General features: G+C 31.8%; 1 protein-coding gene across 3 annotated transcripts in view; it reads left to right on the forward strand.

Annotated features, from left to right (window-relative positions):
* The window catches only part of Kcnt2 (potassium sodium-activated channel subfamily T member 2), a 345,157-nt gene that overhangs the window by 119,055 nt on the left and 203,826 nt on the right, over positions 1-22,276 (forward strand). For all 3 annotated transcript variants that reach the window (XM_076831490.1, XM_076831491.1, XM_076831492.1), the window contains exons 6-8: positions 6,328-6,402; positions 7,770-7,853; positions 10,812-10,906. In XM_076831490.1, the coding sequence (XP_076687605.1) occupies positions 6,328-6,402; positions 7,770-7,853; positions 10,812-10,906 (254 nt within the window). The remainder of the gene's footprint in view (positions 1-6,327; positions 6,403-7,769; positions 7,854-10,811; positions 10,907-22,276) is intronic.

Genomic DNA, 22,276 nt, shown 5'->3' on the forward strand with positions numbered 1-22,276 from the left:
AATTAAGTAATTGGTAATACTCTGTGGCCTATAAATAAGGCCAATTTGGATAGCAGAATCTAAAGTGTATTTGTTTCCTTGACTTAGTTTACTAAGAAAAATAAGACAAAAATTGATATTGCTTTTCATTAGCAATTGCATCTTGGGCTGGGGCTGTGGCTCAGTGGTAGAGTGCTTGCCTTGCTTGTGTGAGGCCCTGGGTTAGATCTTCAGTACCACATAAAAATGAAATAAAGCTATTATATTCACCTATAACAAAATAAAACAAAATTAAAATAACCCATAAAAATAAGAAAAATTTGCATCTTTTCCTAATACTGTTTCTTGTTAGATTTATGAGAAATCAATATTAATAGCTAGTCAATTTATACCTTTCTTATATTTGTTTATGTGTATAAATATATGTGTGTGTAGTATATATTTAATATTTTAAAATAAGTATAATATTATGCCAGAACTTGGTAACTCTTGAAATTAGAGGTTTTAACATCAGCATAACTCTATCTTTGATACTTAAAACAGTTTAAACTCTCTTGGAGACTGAGAATGAAATTAGCAGAAATGTAAAGTACATACTGAAATTAGCAGATAATGAATTAAGATCCATGGAATTAACTAATTTTATTTTCTATCAGACAGAACTTCAGGTCTATGCTTAAATAATCTTTCCATTTATATTTATAGCTAGTTGGCAAAACAGCTATGGTAATTGTCCTGCACTAAAGTTCTTATTCTTCTGTCACCATAAATACCCTCTAATTCTTTTATCAACTGCTTTCAAAATAGAACTCTATTTATACACATTCATTAAATGAAAAGGAAGCAAAAACAAACCACAGCACAGTTTCTAAACCTCTGCAAACAAAAATTCATTACACCTAGTCTTTTGTTAAATCTATGATTGTTTTTTCTATAATCACTCTTAAAATGCAATGATTGTGAAAATTTAACACCATAATGGCTTATTTCTGATAAAGTGAAGGATTTAGTCTAGGACTCTTTGACATTCTTAATGACAATAATAGAAACTATATTGTGTACACACACACACACACGCACACAGTGAATCAGCAATAGGATGTTTAATATAGTGTAGTAATAGTTTTATTTTAGAGCTTCAGTCTTATCAAGCACTATACCAGGAATGTAGCATACCATTCCTAACATACACTGGTGCTGACTCTCACCATGTGAATTTAAAAACCTGAAGTGTTGTAATGTTTTTGGTGTATAAAAACAAACTGGAAGAAGAGAAGTGAAAGAAATTGATGTAGAACTGGAAGGGCTGGCATAGATCTGTAATCCCAATAACTCTGAAGGCTGAGACAGGAGGAGGATTATAAATTTGAGGCTGGCCTCAGCCATTTAATGAGGCCCTATGCAACTTAGAGAGACCCTGTCCCAAAATTTAAATAAATAAATAAAAAAGGGGCTGGGGATGTGCCTCAGTGATTAAGTGTAGGAGGATTGTAAGTATGAGGCTGGCCTCAGCAATATAACAAGACCCTAAGCAACTTAGAGAGACCCTGACCCAAAATAAATTGAAAAAAAAAAATAAAAAGGGGCTGGGGATGTGGCTCAGTGGTTAAGTGTTTCTAGGTTCAACCTTCAATAAAAGAAAGGAAGGAAGAAAGAGAGGGAGGGAAGGATGGAAGGAGGGCAGGAGGGAGGAAGGAAGGAAGCCTAATGTGAAGAGTAGATCTTGCTTACAGTGAGTCTAGAATATGTTAAGGCAAGTTTCACAAAACTTGAAAGACTCTCAATTAAAAGGTAAAAGGTGTGTGTGAATTAACTGCAAAACAAAAGTTTCTTGAAGAACTGTATTCAAAGAAGTATATGAAGGCATATTTTAAGGAGTAAGAAGAGTGTGGAAGAAATGACTTTTCAAATAAGGGTAGAGAGGTCAGCAAGAATGATGTAGTGCATTTCTGGTTGTAATAAGACTTTTGTCTTTTTGTTCTTGAAGTGTGTTACTGGTTACAGAGTTTTGAAGTGAGTGGTCATTGGGTGGAGTGAGGGTATTGTATTGGTTGTTAAATGCTCCTTTTGAAATATAATCCACTTAATAATGCAGGATGTGAGTAGGAATGGGGCAAGAATGAAGGGACAAATACTAATTAGGAGGCTTGAATAGGTCAGAGTGGGAATTAAATGAGAATAAACATTAGAAAGTTTCAAGATCTATTTACAAAAAAGTACGTCTTTTTGGTAAACTATGCCTAGGTAGCATGTGAAAGGAAGAGTTAAGGGCTTCTCAAGGATATTTGGTTTGTGTGTGCCTGGGAAACCAGGCAGGAAAAAAAAGCATAAATTTTGCATTTAGATATAAAATCCTTTTGAGGCATCCATGTGAAACAGTGGATTAGGCAATTGATCTGAGTTAGAATCTCAGAAATGAAATAGTGTTTGGAGCTAGAGATACAGTATTGGAAGTTATAGGGTTATCAGTAGTTATAAGTTGCAACTAAAACGTACATGAAAATACGTAATGTGGGTATACAGATAAGAACTTCGACATGCTTTCTTCCAGAAAATTTCCATTGAAATCTGGTTACAAGTTTAATAATTTATACATAACTATATTCAGGAAGTTTTTAAACAATTGTTTTCCATTTGGAACCATTATAAAGGAATATAAATACTTAAGATCAAAAATAAAATAAAATAATTGTATTAAAGAAGGGGAAGAGGATGTATAAAATATTTGGGAGTTTCACTTATCAATTTAACTATGTAATTGAGCCCCAAGTGTATAAGGAAATGAGTTCAGTAAAATGTTTCAAACACTTGCTAAGGAGATTAGAGGTGAAGGCTTAGGAGTAAAGCTTTCTAACCAGAGGCAGAAACATGTTATAAATGTATGAAAAGGCCTACTTTGCCCAAAGAACTGTGTAAAACTTAATATGGATGAATCTGTGGTTGAACTCAGAGAAGGGTTAGAAATACTGTACATAGACCGCATCAGTAACCAGAGCTCAAATTGTGAAGCTTCGCAGAGTATAATGAGGAATTTGGATTTTATTATCTCAAGAATGGGAATTTGGTATTTCAGAAAGAATCCTTTGCCTTTAATATGGAAGATAAATCAGAACTGAAATTACTTAGTCATATACCATTATAGGACATTTCTAATGATTCCTTGTAAAAATCAGAAAAAAACAGATTAATATAAGTGGAAATGAGAAGACAGAGGAAAGAAATAGAAAATATTTTATTTCCATTTGTCACAATTGCTAAGAAAGTTTTTCAAATCCCTATACCATCCTTCTCATACATGCTACTGAGATGGATGATCAATGTATGCAAAATTCAAAATTCTCATCCAATTCGACTTTAGCATGTCCTCAGTTTAGATTATTATGGGGCAGAGAATCTTCATGGGGTCTATCTGTCTCCTCTTTCATTTCCTCTCTTTTTTTGATGCCTACTGATATGGGCCTCCAAGGACACAGGAGCAGCAGGAGTAAAGTGAGATCTGTATCTGGGATGAAGTCACTTGTCTGGCAGTTGTAGGTTGGTGTTGGGTTGCTCTGCATGATGAATATCAGTACTGTTTTTTTTTTTCCTCTGGGGGGTGTTTTGTGGCTCTTCTAGGACCTTTGGTTGAAGTTCCCTAGAGGCTTAATGACTCAGGCTAGTCACCAGAATTCTGACACAGACCTTTGGATTCTGAGATCCACCATTTGTTGAGGTACCATTTCACCTTCATCCACACAGAGTCTGAATGTAATCCATTTCAAAAATGACCCTAGTTTTCATTTTTCAGAATATGTATCTGGCTTTTATAACATAGGCACTTTCATTTTAAAATTGGAGAAACTGTGGCTTGCTGTCATCACTGTTCTCTTTATTTTGCTCTTCTGATTTTTCATGTTTTAGGCATTACTGTATACAATCTCATGTCTAAGTCAAACTCTCTCAGTGATCTCCTTGATCCTTTTCACTTAACTTGAGGTGATGGACCATAGCACCTGGAGCATCTTCATACAGAGGTTCTCCTAAGTAACTTTCCTCCACCTGTTCCCTATGTGTCACTTTTAATATACCCTGGAGAAAGGTGATGAACTAATGCCAACAAAGCCTATCTGACTACATAGGTCATAGCTGATCTAGAACCTTGCTTTGGGTTGTGGAAGTGTTTTATATCACTATATTGTTTTAAGCCATTGGGATTTCAAGGAAAACTTAAAAATAATCCCAAATTTATATTCAATGTTACAAGGTAATTGGAATTTATGTGGAAGCCAGATTTCTAATTGCTTCTCCAAAACATAGATTTCATAGAAGAGAAAACTCCTTTAGGAAATTCTGAGTTCTTTATTATTTATTATCTGTTTTTGTAACAAGAAATCTAAATCTGGGTGCTTTATTTATCTTAGAGTTTTAGAGACTGAAAGTCTAAGATTGGGTGCTGGTATGTGTTCAGTTTCTGACAAGGTCCTCACAGTGGGCGACATGACCATTTGGGAGCACATGGGGAAGAGATCACATGGTGAGGCAGGAAGCCAGAGATATCCAGAGGCTGTGCCAGAGATATCCAGGGGCTGTGTTTTTTTTTCATAAAAACTGCAGGAACTAACTGGGGTTACACAAGAACTGTATCAATCCCTTTGGAAGATGATGTCCTATGACCTAATTTCCTTCCAGTGGTCCCCACCCTTAAGGATCCCACCACCTCTGTTTCCCACACTGAGAATCAAGTTTCCAAGACATGAATCTTTGGGAGACATACTCAAGCCATTTTTAAACTGTGACAGACCCATTCAGGAAAGTGTCAGTGATTATCTTAAAATAAGGGTCATTAAAAAAAATTAAATGTACAAAAAATAAAATAAAATTAATGCATGTAAAAAAAAAGAAAAAAAAATAACAAGTGTTGGTGAGGATGTGAAGAATTGGGAACCCTTGAACATTGTTGATGGGAATGTGAGTAAGTACAGACATTTTAGAAAACTGTGTGAAGTTTCTTCACAAAACTGGAAACAGAATTATCACGTGACCACACAACCTTGGTCTTGTTTATGTAATCCTCAGGAAATGAAATCAGGATGTCAAAGACAGTTCTATATTTCCATATTCACTGTAGCATTCTTCATAATAGCCAAGTTATGTCAAGTACATAAGTGCCATTAGCAGAGTAATGGATAGACAAAACCTGGCACATATACACAGTGTAAAACTATTTAGTCATGCAAAAGTGAAATCCTGGCCATTTGTGACAACATTGATGAAACAGGAGTGAAATAAACCAGGTACAGAAAGACATATTTATGATCTCACTCTTGTATGAAATCTAAAAATATTGGTCTCATAGAAATTGAGAGTAGAATGTTGGGTACCAGAGGATGGGGAGAATTTGGGGGAGGGAGAGATGGGGAAAGTTTGAATGGCTAGTATATTACAGTTAGAAAGGAGCAAGATGTTCTGTTGTGCTATTATACAGTAGGGTAACTACAGAGAACCATAATATATTGTACATTTCAAAAGCTAGACGAAAGGATTTTCAAAGTTCTCCACCAGAAAGAAATGATGTTTTAGGAGATAGATAAATTTTACCCAATTCAAACATTATACAATGTATACATGCAGCAAAATATCACGTCATTTTAATATGTATAATTTTTATTATGAACAGGTTAAAATTAATTAATTAACATAAATCCACACAATGATAAATTCAAATATTAAAATCAGAGTCAGCTTCATGGGCATGTCATCCATGTATTTGCACAGGGCTACATGACTAGAAGTAGCCACATGTCACTTCTTGAAATTGATAAAAATTTGTTAATAAGAGGGCCTGTACATTCATTTCACATAGGGCCTGCAAATTATGTATTTGATTTTGATTAATATCATACTACATGGGTTGGGAGGTTAGAATGTAGGTGATTGAAAAGGTTTTTCCCTTAAGTTTGATTAAAGTAAAAACAAAATACCAACAATTGTTAGGAAGCACATATGTTTTACAAACTACTTAATATATGTTACAATGAGTGAATGTAAGTATTAAAATAAAAAAAGACTGAGTCACTTTTTAAATGATTCTGTAGGTTTTATTATTGTTTTATTTTTACAAGTAAATTTTCTTCCATGATATGCTATTAGATTGAAATGTTATGTGTAATATTCATAAATTCCTATGAATACATTGGGAGAGTACAACAGCATGTAAAAACATAATCTCTAAGCTATTGCTACATCTCTGCATTGTGACCAGTAACTTTCTAATCTTTTTTACTAGAGAAATTCTGACTACTGTTTTTTCTCCTTTTAATAGGATTAAGTATAATTGACTTTCATTTTTATTAATTTCTTTCTTGGAAGGGAAACATCTGGGAACAGATTTTAAGAATACCCTTCATCTTGGAAATAATTAATGCAGTTCCCTTCATTATCTCAGTAAGTCAAAAAATCTTAGAAAATAAAATTTTTGTTATTAAATTTAAGCAAATTCTTTAATTACTTTTATATAATATTATAGCTGAGATAACTGGACTTAGACTTTGGTTAAAATCATCCTACTAAAAAATAAGATGTTATTTGGATAATGAATTGTTAATTCAGGGAAATCTAATGTAATTCAGTGCAATAGCAAAATGGAATCCTAGAAATTTATATTTGAACAAATGTCAATATTGTCTGAAGAGACTCAAAATCACTTGCTCCATTTCTTGTTTATGTGATGGAATTCAAAAAATAGAAACAAGCTGGGTGTGGTGGCTCATGCCTGCAATCCCAGTGACTTGGGAGGCTGAGGCAGGAAGTTCATAAGTTAAAGGCCAGTCTCAGCAACTTAGTGAGGACCTAAGCAACTTAATGAGACCCTGACTCATTCTAAAGGTCTGAGGATATGGCTCAGTGGTGAAGCACTCCTGAGTTTAATCCCCATTACCCTTACCCCCACAAAAGAAATAAATTAACCTGTATTTCTACAGGTTTCTCATACTGAGAACATATTTATCACTAGTTAACTATAGGATTTACTAAGTCCAATTGTCTCTTTAATAAGAAGGTTGCCAAGAACCAGATAATAGTTTGTTCTTTATCAAAGGACTCTCCAATCCCTATTCCACTGTATTAACCGTATTCAAGTGCAATCCTACGGATATGTAACCCATAACTTCCACGTTTGCAAAATTAGATTTTAATCTCAATTTGATATAATGCCTATAGGGATTATACTTTCTAACACTATTTGAATTTTATTTGGAAAATTTTGAAAATAAGTAGATATCAGTTTTGGCAAATAATTTAATTTGAGTGATTTATTTTCAGAAGGAACTGAAACTAGATTAAATGACAAGCTAAATAACTAACTAAATATAATTTCTACTGAATGTAGTTTTCCAATGTCACTTGAAGTAGTTCAATCTGAAGACAGTCAGTGGTAATGTTATAAAAGACTAAGCCTTCACTCTTGGGTGCTGCTTACCATCTTAGGTAAGAGGAAGAGCGAGCCAAAGTCTTTTATAAAATAACACTAAAAGATTTAATAATAGAATTAGCATAGTTATATCTGACATCTAATGAGCGCTTATTATTTTCTTTCTGCTTCTGTAATAATTTCCCTAAGAAAGACTTAGACAATGAATGAAAGATCATATCTCCTCCTTGAGTTTCTTTAATAATGAGTATAAAGCATTTACCTTGTTTTAAATCATTGCACCGTCTTTAATAATTTTATTCTGTTTTGCATTTCTTTTTTAACCTCCTAGGTGTAACTTCCTGCTTTGAGATTAAAGTCAGTTTTTGTTTGTTTTTTTTAGATATTCTGGCCTTCCTTGAGGAATTTATTTGTTCCAGTATTTCTAAACTGTTGGCTTGCCAAACATGCCTTGGAAAATATGATTGTAAGTATAAAAGTGAAGCACAAATAGAAAAATATTTTTAAAACATTTACTATTTCTTACTTATTTTCAGTGATTAAGCAGAAACAGATGATGGTTTTTGGATCCGATTTTGCACTTTTCCATTATTCCTTTTCCCATAAAATATAAAACATATGGAATGTATTTAATTATAATTATTTTTTCAAATATTTCATTTTTAAACATTTTCATTTGGTGTCAGCAAACAGTTCTATTTGAATGCTTGTAATAATAAACTCTTGGGTGAAGTATTGTTAAATAATTAAAGTGATATGCAATACAAATATGTATGTTGATTGAGTTTAAATACCAGTCTGCTATATGCTTATCAAGATGAAAACTTGTAAAATGCCTATATTGGCTAGTTACTACCTTTGTAGGGCTTAGTAAATAAAAATGGTTCACATTTTTTGGATTTCATCAAACCTACACCTAACTGCTATTGGACTAGTTCAGTTGGGTAGACAATCTTCTGAACACAAATACCCTTCTTTTCCAAGGCCATCTCTACATACAATGGAACTCCCGGTTTTAAGGATTTAGGGAAGTGATTTTGCTAAATTTTCCTTAATTGTAGGTAGTTTTGTATTCCATGAAAATCTCTAGAGTTTTTTAAAAGCCCTGTATCAGAGCTGGAAACCCTTTAGTTAAAGTCTATTTTAGATTTGGTGGAGTTGGGTTTTGTAAGGGATTTTAGGAGGGAGAAAAGTAAATGAGGTAGAGATGCTTAATTTAGAATTGTGCCACAGTTGCATTTTACCCAAGGCTGACCTTGTTTGGAAAGAATGGTTTAAAACTATCAAAATGTATTTCCCATCAAATTCAATACTTACAAGTGAGCTGTAAGACATTTGCTATTTAGTCATTCATTATAAGTATGTTAGTATGGGCCTTCTGTGTGCTGTAAATTCTAATAGGCAAATGATTTTAACTTCTTTGCTAATACCTTTGTCTGCAAAAGAAAATAAGAGCACCTACATTATATAATTGCTGCAAAAGTCAAATGCAGTTATGTATACATATACATATATAGCGTGTTTGTGTGTGCATAATGTTGTATCTGGCATGAATTGAGTAAGTGATTAATAGTATTATTTGTACTGTATTTAAGTTATAGTTGTTTGGAAACAAACTTGCTTTTCTTGTAAGTGGTCTTGAACCAGGTAATATGACAAAAATTTTGGCCAAAAGGAATATTTGAATAACACTTACATATTTGTTACCAGATAAATGTTTCCAAACATTTATATCAAGTAACCACTGGAATCTCATGAAAGAACATGAACAATGGGAGACAGAGTATGGCTTGTGGTTTGTAGAAATATTTGACTGTCTTAATTGTCCCCAAGAAATACCATTGACTAAATATAGATTGCTAAACTTGCTAATGAAAAATATACATGAGGAAAAAAATAAATCTTTTTGTTAATTACTATGCAATTAGTTGTTGGAAAAAATAACCTAACCAAAACATGAACAATTAATCAGTAATTGAGAAAAAAGAACTGTGTTGCAATATTAATTTAGGATTTATTTTCCACTTCATTCTATATTTTGTTTCTCTTTCTCTCATTGGATGCTCAATTTTTATCTGCTTTTCTGCTTATTAACATCTCTGCCATAGGAAACTTTAAAGCATTGAGAGATGAAATTCTAATCAATCAATTTAGTTATTTGTTTTCATAACATTTCTGGTTAAGTGAATGGTAAAGGACAATAAATAATGACTCATTGAGGTTCTTTTATAATTGGTGAGCTTTTTTCATACTATACTGATTTTAAGACTGTTAAAGTCTTACACAAAATTTGAGATGAACTGAAAGCTACAGAGTAAAAGGAACAAATAAAAAATTGAATACAACAAAAAAAGGTGAAATAAGAGGAAAAAATAAAAAAATTGCAAATCTACCAAAGTAATTCATAATAACTTCAATATTTCCAATATTTGTTATGCAAAAAAAAATCATTATAAAATCATATTGTGTGTTTGTTTTGTATTTAGAAATTTTGTCACCCACTCACTGGTATCTAGTGGACAAATTGCCATGCTATTAAATGTTTCATTTCAAATCATTTTTAAATGTATGTGTCTATTTTATGTATGTTGATTAATTTATCTTTTTGTATTTCATATTTTAATAGTAGTAAATATTCATTTTTCATGTCATAATTTTATAATAAAGATGAACATACACAAATATTTGTACCCATCTCATGATTTTCATACAATTAAATTTGAGAAAATATGGAATTATGAATAAATGAATAAATTGAATGAGTGAATAAATAAATAAGTGCATGAAATAGGAAGGACATAATTCTGAGTTTTGAACCTACACAATCAAATTGCCCATCAGAAATTTGTAAATAATTAACTGAGTAGTATTGTACATGTAGTCACTTCTTGCACCAAAAGCTTAACTGTCTCTATTATATTTTACTGTCTGCATATTATGAAGGTAAAAATGTATCTTGATTCACATTTCTCCTAATATTAGTATCAATGATATTTAAATAATTTTTTAAAGAATGAGCTTTTATTGCAGCTCTACCCAGTTATTACTGCCCCTTTAATTGCAAATAGTATTTTCTGATTTTTGGAAATTTGAATTTTCCATGCAAGATTATCATTACCATTGGGGTGTTTTGGGAGTAATAAGTGCAACATCTGTTCAGATGTCTGCAAGGCAAGGAAGCTAAAATTTAGCGCTTCAGTGACCTTTACATACTATTACTTTGTAATATAGGTTCTATAGTGAGTTATATAAAGATATAAGCAAAACCAAAATATGTTCATAAATTCCTTAAAAGCATATCTATTAGTTATACAGAGGACAGAAGATAGTAGAAATATAATGAATAAAAATAAATCTCATTAAACTCATGCCCATTTATTATTTATCAAAATGTTACATTATGCTTTTTTCCTTATCATTTTAGAATGATCTACATAGAGCCATTCAGCGTACGCAGTCTGCAATGTTTAACCAAGTTTTGATTTTGATATCTACGTTACTATGCCTTATCTTCACCTGGTAAGATTGTACATATCAGACTTTTAAAATGTTTCATTTAATTATAATTTTTAAAGGAAACCCTATTTTAAAGTATTTTATTAATAGTTGGCTAAAAATAAGCAAACATGTATTCACCATAAAATACAGCAGGCCTCTTACAGAAGTAAAGTAAAATCATTCCTTTAGTCTTACAGACAAAACAGAGAGTACATATATTATTTGGTGTTGATATTTACTGCATGTCTGACATTTTCCCATATGTTGTAAATAGTCAAATTACAAGAATTTGGACGGCATACTGTAATTATCAAACAAGAATTTTCTTTCCAATCACTGACATAAAGGTGCCCTAATCCTTTGACATTCTTCAAAGCAGAAACACTGTTGAGAAAACTGTCATTGCCTATCAGTGTCTCTGCCTCATCTACAAGATGTTTTCTTGTGCAGTCAGGTGGAAAGCAAGGGCAGATCTCCTGACAGTGCAAGGCAACACCTGGCATTTTGCTTTATTACAAAAAAAAATTAATTTGCTCTTTTGATAGTCACACTTTGACAATTATTGAGTAATCCATTGTGCAGTGCTATATTGTACATATGGAGTCATGCTGATCCTCAGCAAGAGAAAAATATGTGGCTATCAAAATACAAGGTAGAATAATGTCTCTTTTGTAGGAGTTGTGGATTTCTGGTGTAATTGCTATGCAGTGGATTTGGATAACATAGGTATGGTAACTAGTTTGCATTAGTAGTTTGTGGTTAATATCATTATGGAATGTACGTCAGGTGTGTTTTATTGCCTTAATTTTTATTGAAAAATAAGTATTCTGTAATATCTAATATGTAAATATAAAGTGTCCATCTAAATTTTACACAGCACCAGCTTTTTAAAATCTTTCACAAATTGTCTTTATACTTCATCCAGTAAATATCTAATTGAATAATATGAAACTCTAAAAGTGATAACTTTCTTTCTAAAGTCACTAATAATTCTTAATATCCATATAATGAATTTACTTGAATCACATAGGAGTTTTCTTATCTTACATGAGGAAAATTATTTGAAATTTTGTATGTACAGTATATACATATGCTAATTTTTTAGTTGCTTAATAATTACAAAAATTTAAATTAATGATTTATAGGTAAAATGTGGGAGTCTATTAAAATGAATGTTGTAAAGAAATAATTGTTTGAGGGGGAGCAGCTTAGTGTTAGAGAGCTTGCTGAGCATGCACAAGGTCCTGGATTCAATCCCCAGCAGTGAAAAAAATTTTTTTTGAAATATATAGTACCAAAATAAAGATAAATTATTATTATTATTATTTTAAATATATTTTTTAGTTGTAGATGGCCACACTATCTTTATTTTTATTTATTTATCCTTATGTGGTGCTGAGGATCAAACCCAGGGCCTCACACATACAAGGCAAGCGCTCTACCACTTAGCCACAACCCCAGCCCAAGATAAATTATTTTTATATCATGACACTAAGTAGTACTTTAGTTCTGGAGATATCTTCATTATAATAAATCTTCATCTAGAGTAGGTTTTCTCTTTACTCCCACTTTCTGCCTAGTACTTCTAGTTGGATAGTTTTTTATTTTTGTAGAAGCAACTAGATAAATTTTGCCACATTTTTATGCCAAGGGATGCAACAGCCCTAGAGAAAGGTTTTCACTATGTGAAATTTCCACTGTGTAATGTATTCATCATTGAGTAATTCTTTTTGCTTTTATTTATTATTATAATTTCTGTTATTGTTGTTGTTTGTGTATCAGTTTTAGACCATTGGAGGTTTTGATATGTGGATATATCTCTTGTAAATGTCATTGATATGTGGACATATCTCTTCTGTGCAAGTCATGTGAAGTTTAACTGAGTAAAATGTTATTGTTTTTAATCACATGCTTATTAATACATTCTTAAATTATGACATCTACTGAAAGCACCTGAAAGGAAATACAAAAAAAAAAAAAATGGAGGCAGAACTCTTGGATAAGTGATGCTTTATTGTGCACCTGAGGGGTATGTCTTTGTGGGGAAAATGGCAGCAGGCCAAAGGAGGGTCTGGGTTTTATAGCAGAACCAGCACGTGGGAAGAGTTAGTGACTTTGGCAGGCCCTTTTGAGGGGCAGTGGGTAGATCCAAGTCATGGGAGGAGTTTTGGTGGCAGGGTCATTTAGGGTCGGGCAGGAGTGCAGGTAGGGGATTGGGAGTGTAAGTTCTTTCTGGGATTATTTTTCATATCCTCTATCCAGAATGGAGAGACTGAGGGCAGATTTATTTGTTTATTCTTCTCTAGCATTACAATATCTTCATAAATCATAAACATCGTGATATAGAAAAAATCAAAAGATTCACAATTAAAAGTGCTATTATCTGTTAAGAAGGGTATGAACAGTGTTATTTTAGTCATAATATATTATACAGGCTACTTTATTAAAGAGTTACACCATGTGGAATATAAAGTATAAATAAATAAATAAATGCAACTGAAACAAACAGAAACATGTGGGCAGTTTGTCTAGGATTGGTATATTAACTTGAAACTCTTGAGGACTGAATTTTCACATATGTTGTTTTCAGACATTCTCAAAATGTGATTTCCATCTTATTGGTTCAAGATGGCTGGTTCTACCCTTGCCATTACATCCTAACTTCAATCTTTAGGAAGGAAAATAAGATGTAACTGAATATTTGCATGCATGTTTTAGGCTAGAATTCAGTTATGTATCTACGCATGACTGATACTGAGCCCCTGCAAAAATGTGGTCTAGCTAGCCAACAGTGTGCCCATTTGAATTTTGTACTATGACATAAAAAATAAAAACTAGATATGGTAGAGCAATTAAGTCTTTGGCACTGACAAGTCATAAAAGTTCATGTGTTATTAGTTGTTTAAAACTCAAGGCTATCGTAGTTTGGTGCCCTTGAACAACTTTTGTACATGTCATAAAACAATGATAATGTTAGTCACCTTACAGGTTTTTTTTTTAAAAAATAAGGATTAAATTACATATGGTTATAAACTTTATTTGATTTAAGAATATAAAAATAATATAACATAAAACTACTAATAATACTATAAAATTTCATAATTCTCTCTATAATGCTATAAAACAGAATCACAATGCCTAAAAAACTATTTAATATGAAATAGGAGAAAACAGCTTTATCTAGTATATTGTATTCCAGTTTGTCCTGAGATTTTTTTTCCCTGCATTTATTTCCCCTCACTGAAGTAAAATGGTGATCTCTGTCTTCAGTGCATTCAATATCTATCTATCTATCTATCTATCTATCTATCTATCTATCTATCTATCTATCTTTTTATTTATTTATGGTTACTAGGGATTGAAGTCAGGGGCACTTGACCACTGAGCCACATCCCCAGCCCTATTTTGTATTTTATTTAGAGACAATGTCTCACTGAGTTGCTTAGCATTTGCTGTTGCTGAGGCTAGCTTTGAACTCGAGATCCTCCTGTCTCAGACTTCTGAGCCATTGGAGATTACAGGCATGTGCCACCATGCCCAGCCATTTAATATTTAATATTTCATAAGCATAGCATCACAACATACTCATGGTCCCAATCTTACTGGTTAGAACAGTTTCTTTATTTGACCTAATAATAAGATGACAGGTAAATTCAGGGACATGTAAATAGGAAATGGTATTACACAGCAGACTGTATAAAAGGGGAGTGCTTTGTAAGGTTAAAAGTTTAAATCAACAACAGTACCTCCGTTGCACTTCAATGGTTCTTCCTTTCCAATGCTAAGCCATGCTCTTGTACTGATCATCTATACCTTAACTCTTCGACACTAGGATTCTTCCCTTCTCCCTGCTGACCTCAGGAGACTCCTTGATGCATTTTAATAAATAATTTTCTGAAGAAAAAAAAAAAAAAAAAAAAAAAAAAAAGTTTAAATCAGTGTTTGGACTATTTAAGACTATTTCTCCTCAGAATGCACATTTCATCTTTTTTTTTGCCCTCCCTTTCTGAAAATTGAGACATATGCCAAGTCAGAATTTAATATTCTTTTTCCTACTTGAGCTATGAAATTACATACCCCCCCATATGTTATAAATAATTGCTGTTACATTATACCAGAAAGCAAGATTGCAAGACTCTCAATCAGAACTTTTACTATATACTTTTTAATTCCAGACTGAATAATTCAGGAACTAATATTTGGATGATTGATTATATTATTCATGAATCTCCAGTCTTAAAATTACCTGTTTTTAGAAAGCTGCTATGTAGTTTTAAAATGTATCTTTTCTTAATCATTATTAGCATGACAAAGAACTGTCATTAAGCATCTGCCTATGAGGGACACATGCTCAATGCCAAACTGAAACAGAAATTAAGCTGCTGACCCACTCTCTTCAGGAAATGTGCTTAGAATTGTTTTTTCCTGTTATTGTAATGGAATTGGAGTAATCCATCTACTCCTTGGCTCTATACCCCTTGTGATCAATAATGCTCATTCCCAAGACAGCTGCAAATTGTGATTCAGCCTGTGTCTCTGAAACAAAGCAGAATAAACTGGTACATCCGGGAATTAAGTGCAGGACTTTAGCTTAATTATCAACATATTCTAACCAATAATAAGTACCATAATTTATAATGCATTTGGTGTTTCTAATTTTGCACTAGGATTTATTTCATAAGTACTCTGTTTCAAACTTTAATTTTTTGTCTGAATTAATATGTAGACATAAATTTTCATAATATTTTTATACAGTTATAAAGATAAATATTTTCTATTGCAGTTAAGTGTAAAAATTCAGTTCAGTTTCTCAGTCTTATTTCAACAGAAAATAAATCCATCTGTACTTTAAAATATGACCTACGTAAATATTATTTACATGCTTATTCAGTAGTATTTGGAATTTTATTATGCATTGATTAACAATTATTTGAATTCTGGATGCTTAAATTCTTGAAGTAGTCTATTTTTATTGGTTCTGCTTTTTAGAATTTAATTTTTTAAATTGTTTCTTTATAGTTATACATAATAGTTGAGTGTATTTTGATAAAATTATACATGCAGATTCTACTTTTAAGGCAAATTACCACTTGTGAAGTGGACAGTGTCAAGTCAAATACCTTAGTTTGGAGGAAATTTTACAACACGGTCTAATGGTGTTAATTGTCACCAGCATCCTACCTGGTACTTGTTTTTGTTTTTTAAAATTTGTTTTGTTTATATTATAACTGAGTGACAGAAAGCACATTTATCTGAAAACTTGGCAATCAACTAGCAGCCCTTAGGTTGATATTACACTAAAAAAATAGAAAATGACTCATCTCAACTAATTTTTGTATATGTATTCCACCTAATTTTATGCAATAATTAGCTAACTAAGATTTAAGTTCGGGGGGGGGGGGGAAAGGGAAAAGAGGGAAAAAGGGGAAAAAGGGTTATTTAGTATATATACATAACTATTATAATAAAAGTGTTATTAATATAAATAAGAAACAGTTTGAATCTAAAGTTTTGATTTGAAGAAGGCACTTTTGAATTATGACAAAATGTATTATTGTTTTCAAGCATGCCAAGAGTGAGAATAAGAACTTTTTTTTCTGAGTATTTTATATATAGTGGCTAATTTAATATTAAGAAATTCATAAATTAAATTCCATTATTATTCTGATGTTATAGATGAAAAAAAATGTGACCCAAAATAGTTAAGGAAGTAAGTAAGAGAAACAACCAAGCAGACTTATTTTCAATGCCCACTGATCTACTGTGGACTATGTTAAAACTTCAGGAAGAAAGACAGATAATATTTACAAGGAAATAAGAATTAATTTCATATCCAGATTCTCTCTGAACTAAGAGTTTCTAGAATATTATTTACAAGTTTCCAGGAAAAATTGACTCAGAATTCAAAATTCTATTAAATCAAACTGTCTTTGAATTATGCTAATATTTAATTAGTTTAGAAAATACTCTGAGCATCCATTTTAGTGGATGTAATCCAGAAATTAAAAAAAAAGATAAACAGAAAGGAGAAAACTATATTCTTTTGGAAACAATTGAATATGCAGTGTATTTGATCTGTTTCTGGGAAACTCCCTATTCACACCTCATTCTATCTGTAGAAATGTAGTTGAAAGGCACATGTTGAGAGAGAGTCAGCAATGTTAATTTTTTTTGGTTTAGGTTCTGTGTTAGCTTTCCATCACTGTGCCAAAATATCTGGGATAAACAAGGTATATGGAGGAAAGGTTTATTTTTGCTTGTGGTTTCAGAGGTTTTACTCTTGACTTGGGCCTCTGGTGGAACAGTACAGCATGGGCACATGTGGAGAAGGAGACCTGTACATCTCATATCAGCCAGAAAGTAAAAGTAAAAACAGAAATATTGCCTCTCAGGACATGATCCCATGGAACTAAGTTTCTCCTACTATATCCCATTGTCTATATGTTCTACCATCTTCTAGTAGCACTATTAACTGGAGACCAAGTGTTTAACCAGGGACATTAGGAGACATTTGAGACCCAGTCTATAGCAGACTCCAATCCAAGGAAGGTCTCCAGTTACACTGAAGAGAGGGAGTGGGGGAAACATTGTCACAGCACACTAATGGAACATCAAAGGTTTTTTCCTAATGGTCTTTATGGAAAAAGTTCTGAGATATCTCTGTGACATTATGTGTACCAGCCAAGAAGGTCATACAAGTATCAAAGCAGTCAACTTGTTTTCTCCAGAATGCATACCCTTAGTGAGAAGCATACATAGGAAGACCTCTTGAAAAAATGTCTGAAAAAAATCTAACCAATAAGAAATAAAATTAAGGAAAAAGAAGGAACATTTATTAGAATAGAGGTAAGAGTAAAATCAGTTTAATAGTAGCAACAGAAATAATTATTCATTTCCTTCAGAGTGACTAAAGTATCATAATAATGTTTGGTAACACTTCATATTTTCCTTCTTTGCTAGTCATTTCTCACTTGACTTATTTGTATTAAGTGTTTAGGTTTGCTTAACAGCCTTCCATGATATATATTATTTGTCTCATTTTATAAACAAGAAACTGGGGACACAGAGATTAAATAATTTATCTATGATCCTTGATTAGTAAGAAACAATATTCAAATTTGGACTTAGAGCTTCGTACTTAATATAGTCCCATCATTTGTATGATGTCCTGAAAGTTCTAAACCTAGATAGATAAAATTAAAAAGCTAAAAAATCCAATAGAACTATGATGATTTTCTCATTTCTGTGAAGACTGTGAATTTTAAAATTATTGTTGCAAGTAGAATTATAATTAATGAATGACATTATGACAATAAAATCTTAAGTTTTAAAAATATTTTGACTAGCTGCAAATGAATATATTAGTCATTATTATGCCTCATGTCTTTTGTGTGAATAATTAAATATTTCAAATTCAGAAAGTTTTTAAATAACTATTTTTTAAGATTTTGGCAAAAATGACTATATTACATTAACATAAAATTACCACATAAATGTATCTCCAATTTGTTAAATTTGTAACCATTTCCCTTTCATCCATCTCTGTATATTTCTGTTGTATGTCTATAGTGATGTAGATTGTACTACAACAGATTATTACATACGGACACTGGATTTTGTGAGGTTATTTTCAACTCTCTTATTTTTTATTGTTTAAATTTTCATAATGGTTATGCATAATTTTTGAAAGCCATCAAAATAAGACAATATCATAAAAGTTAAAGAATGTAAAAGAAGACCATAAAATTTAACACAAGGTTCAAAATACAATCTTTTAACACTCAGTATGAATTGTGTAGTTAATTTACCCCTGAGTCAAATTCTTCTCATATTAATTTTTTAAGAAAAATCCGAATTCCTCTCTTAGACTTACCATTAAGTCTTTTAGACTTTGAAGCTTCCTTGAAGTTTACCTGAATCATGGGAGATGTCCATGCTCTGTGTTTTCTGTTTACAAAAACATTGTGAAATATATAATAATTAAAATTTTAATTATCAGTTCTTTTGCTAGTTTTTTATGGTATATAAGAGTGAAAACTTAGGATGCCTTTCCATCACCTTTACATTCAGCATCTCTCAAGGTGGTTGGAAAATACTAGAGGTTTAACAAGATGTGTGATTGACTTTAACACTCTGGCATGAGACCATTCTTTTCAGTTAGAGATACCTTAACTATTGTAAACAAAGCATTTTCAAACCATATGTTTTGAGAACATTCCACTTTAAGTCCCTTATTTCCACAGTTAACTTTTGTGGAACATCATGGGAAAGAATGCTTATTGTCATAACTTTCTAGTCCAGGGTATAATTCTATAAAAATGGTGTTCTAGGATTGTTGCTTCTTACAAAGACATATAACTGGATAGTAAAACTTATGCAAGTTTTTAATAATAAGTAGTACCCTTTGAAATAATTTTTTAAAAATTGCACACACATACCTTGTAAAAGGGAATTTGCAGATAAATCAAATTTTGGCTGCTAATTTTTTCTCCATGTAACTTCTGAATTTATATCTTGAGAAATTTGTCTTCTGCTCTCTTAATTTGGGAATTTAAGGGAGAAAACAAAGTAATAAAATTACTCAAACCATCAACTTCTTTGTTAAGCATAAAAAGAAATTTATTAGGTTTTAGAAGCATGGCCATCAAATTTTTCTTTTCCCACCACTGTGTAGTTTTTTTGTTTTTGTTTTTGTTTTTCTGCTTTGATTTGTTTCTTCAAATTTCACTTGCTATCATGTAATCTAAATCACGATTCCTTCCTAAAATTTACTCACCCTATATTATCTTGAAACAAAGAAATGCATATTTGTGCATCAGGGTATAGAGTGGGATATGGTCAGTTTTCATGAATTATTAAATTGTTGTGTATATTCATTCCCAATTTATGGCTCATAGAATGAGTCACTAACTTTTTTATTACACAGGTATGAAGACAATGCCTAGGAGGATGAGGTATTTTTTTCAATAATAGAAAAACTGAGTTTTATTTTTACTTCACAAAAATATTATCACTAAAAATGTAAACTCTCAGCATCTCATATTATCTTATGTTCCATGGGAATATTAGTTGCTAAGGAGATACTGTAGGGGAAATGAAAATAATTATATGGGAAAAGTTAATTGGCATTCACTCATTAAATACCAAAGTGCAAGTTGTGGGCTGATTTGAATGCCAATGCTTGAATTACAGGCATGAAATCAAAGTGCTAGATGCTTTCATCACAGAATGCCATTGCTAATTAAGTTATTATTATTTTTTTTTTAGTAACTGTGCACCAAAATGGAATTCATGGGGAGTACATGGATGTTTAAGGTTATTTATTTCTGTCCTGTGACTTCTTTTTTTTTTCTCTCCCTGAAACCATTTGTTGTACAAATTGATTTTTACCAGGTGGTGAAAAAGTTTATATCTCAACATTTCCTTCCATTGAAATTAATGTTTCCCTTGAAAAACTTTCCAAATCTTCAAAAACTTGTAGTATTAAATGCATTGTTACCATTTTAAAAACAGAAAATTTAAAAAGGCACAGAGTAAGTGATTAGTAATTAATGTGCCTTTATTTTTATATTAAGGACCTTGGAGACAAATCATGGGTTTTTAGATATTTTTAAAAGAGAGAACTTTAGAGTTTATTTTGTTTTAGAGTTACATAATAGTGAAATTATTTTGTGTGGATTTGTGTCAAAGATAACACTTAAGAATGTTTTGTAAAGAAGCAAACCTCACAGCAGATTTCTCAACTCACATTCAACATTCTTCATGGCATTATCTGGAAATGTTTTAAAAATTAAAATTCATTTTTCTTAAATATGTTGAATCTAACAAAATGTTTTTCAAAAGGTAAAACATTTGTTTAAATACTGCTAAGTATTTTTTTGAAGTAGATGCTTACCTAGTATTCATTTTTCTCTACATGATTTTCTGTTTTTTAATATTACTTTTTTTAAAAGAGCAGTCACATACTCAGGAATGCAAATATCATAAGCCTATATGTTTATTTTGTATATATTAACCTAAAATATATATGATATTGCAATAGGTTGTAGGTTTGACCCACTTGCTGGTTGGGGCTGGTGGGGTGTAAGGTAGTATGTCTCATGCTATTAACGTCATGCACACACACGCACTGGGAAATTTACATTGAATGACTCTATAAATCTTCCAAGAGACCAGAATCTGATCTTTTGATTCTGGTTCCTATCCTTGCAAAGAGCCCTGGAGTATCATTGCTGTGAATGGTGCATTTGAAGTGATGAGTCACCTGTGTGCTGTCTTACCTGTACTCTCAAGCAGCAAGTAAGTGTAATCTCCTCTAGGTCAGGACAGGCTGTACACTGAGCTATGGTAACTACTGGCTCCTTCTTACTTATGATGGACAAGAAAACTTGCCTAAAAATAGCTTAACAATCAAGAAATGGTCTCCATTCCATTCAGACTCTGTTCAACTTTTTCGTTTTACCACGCACATTTCACCCAGTTAATACACTCTTCTTATTTTCTGTCATTTATGTATTTTCTCAATTTCCATTTTAATGATAGCTGTTGTCACATCAGAGTGACTAAAGTGAATTGCTATATTCCATAAGTGTTAAGGCATGCTTACTTTTTGGTATAAAGGTAAAAATCATCATCTTTGGAACTATGCAGGATTGGGTTCTTATTTATGTCATTTCCATTAGTTAATTCAGTGATTGGCATATCATATCATTTAACTGCTTTAAGTCCAGTTTAAAATTGGCAGTATGAGGATAATAATATTATATAGACTTGTTATGAAAATTATTAGTACATAAAATAAGTAGAGAACACAGTTTCTTGTATGAGTCAACAATTTTTTTATTATTTAATTGTTATCATGAGAAGAAAGATCTCTCTGGGGGAGAGGTTAGTGCTTACATAATAAGGGTTCTCCACTGTTGTTTTCTAAATTGGTTTTTCTGCATCTTTTATCAGTTTTATCATCAGGCAACCTGGAGAAAGTACATAATAAATGTGTGTTGAATCAATGTTGAAGATAGATGTTGGAGATAGACATTATTTTGTTAGAAAAATAGTTTATGTTCTGATTGTGGTATCAGCTGAGACATGAAGTTTGCTTCACTAGAAAATAAGAATTAGCTTCAGGAAACTTGCCACAAGACCACTAATTGTACCTTTAAGTATAAACACCTGTACTCAAATACATGTATATTCTTCTATTTATGCCTACTGTCAAGAGGGCTTTAAGGTAATTTTTCTGTAAGTTGTTTCTGATTTATCTATGTAAATCTGTTGAACAGCAGGCATATATTTCTGATGACAGTTAAGCTATACCCTTAAAAATCATATTAATGGTATGAACAAAGTCATAGAATACATTTTAAAGTAATTTAATAAATTCTACTTCTG

The sequence above is a fragment of the Callospermophilus lateralis genome, chromosome 13, assembly GCF_048772815.1.
Source record: "Callospermophilus lateralis isolate mCalLat2 chromosome 13, mCalLat2.hap1, whole genome shotgun sequence".
Lineage (NCBI taxonomy): Eukaryota > Metazoa > Chordata > Mammalia > Rodentia > Sciuridae > Callospermophilus > Callospermophilus lateralis.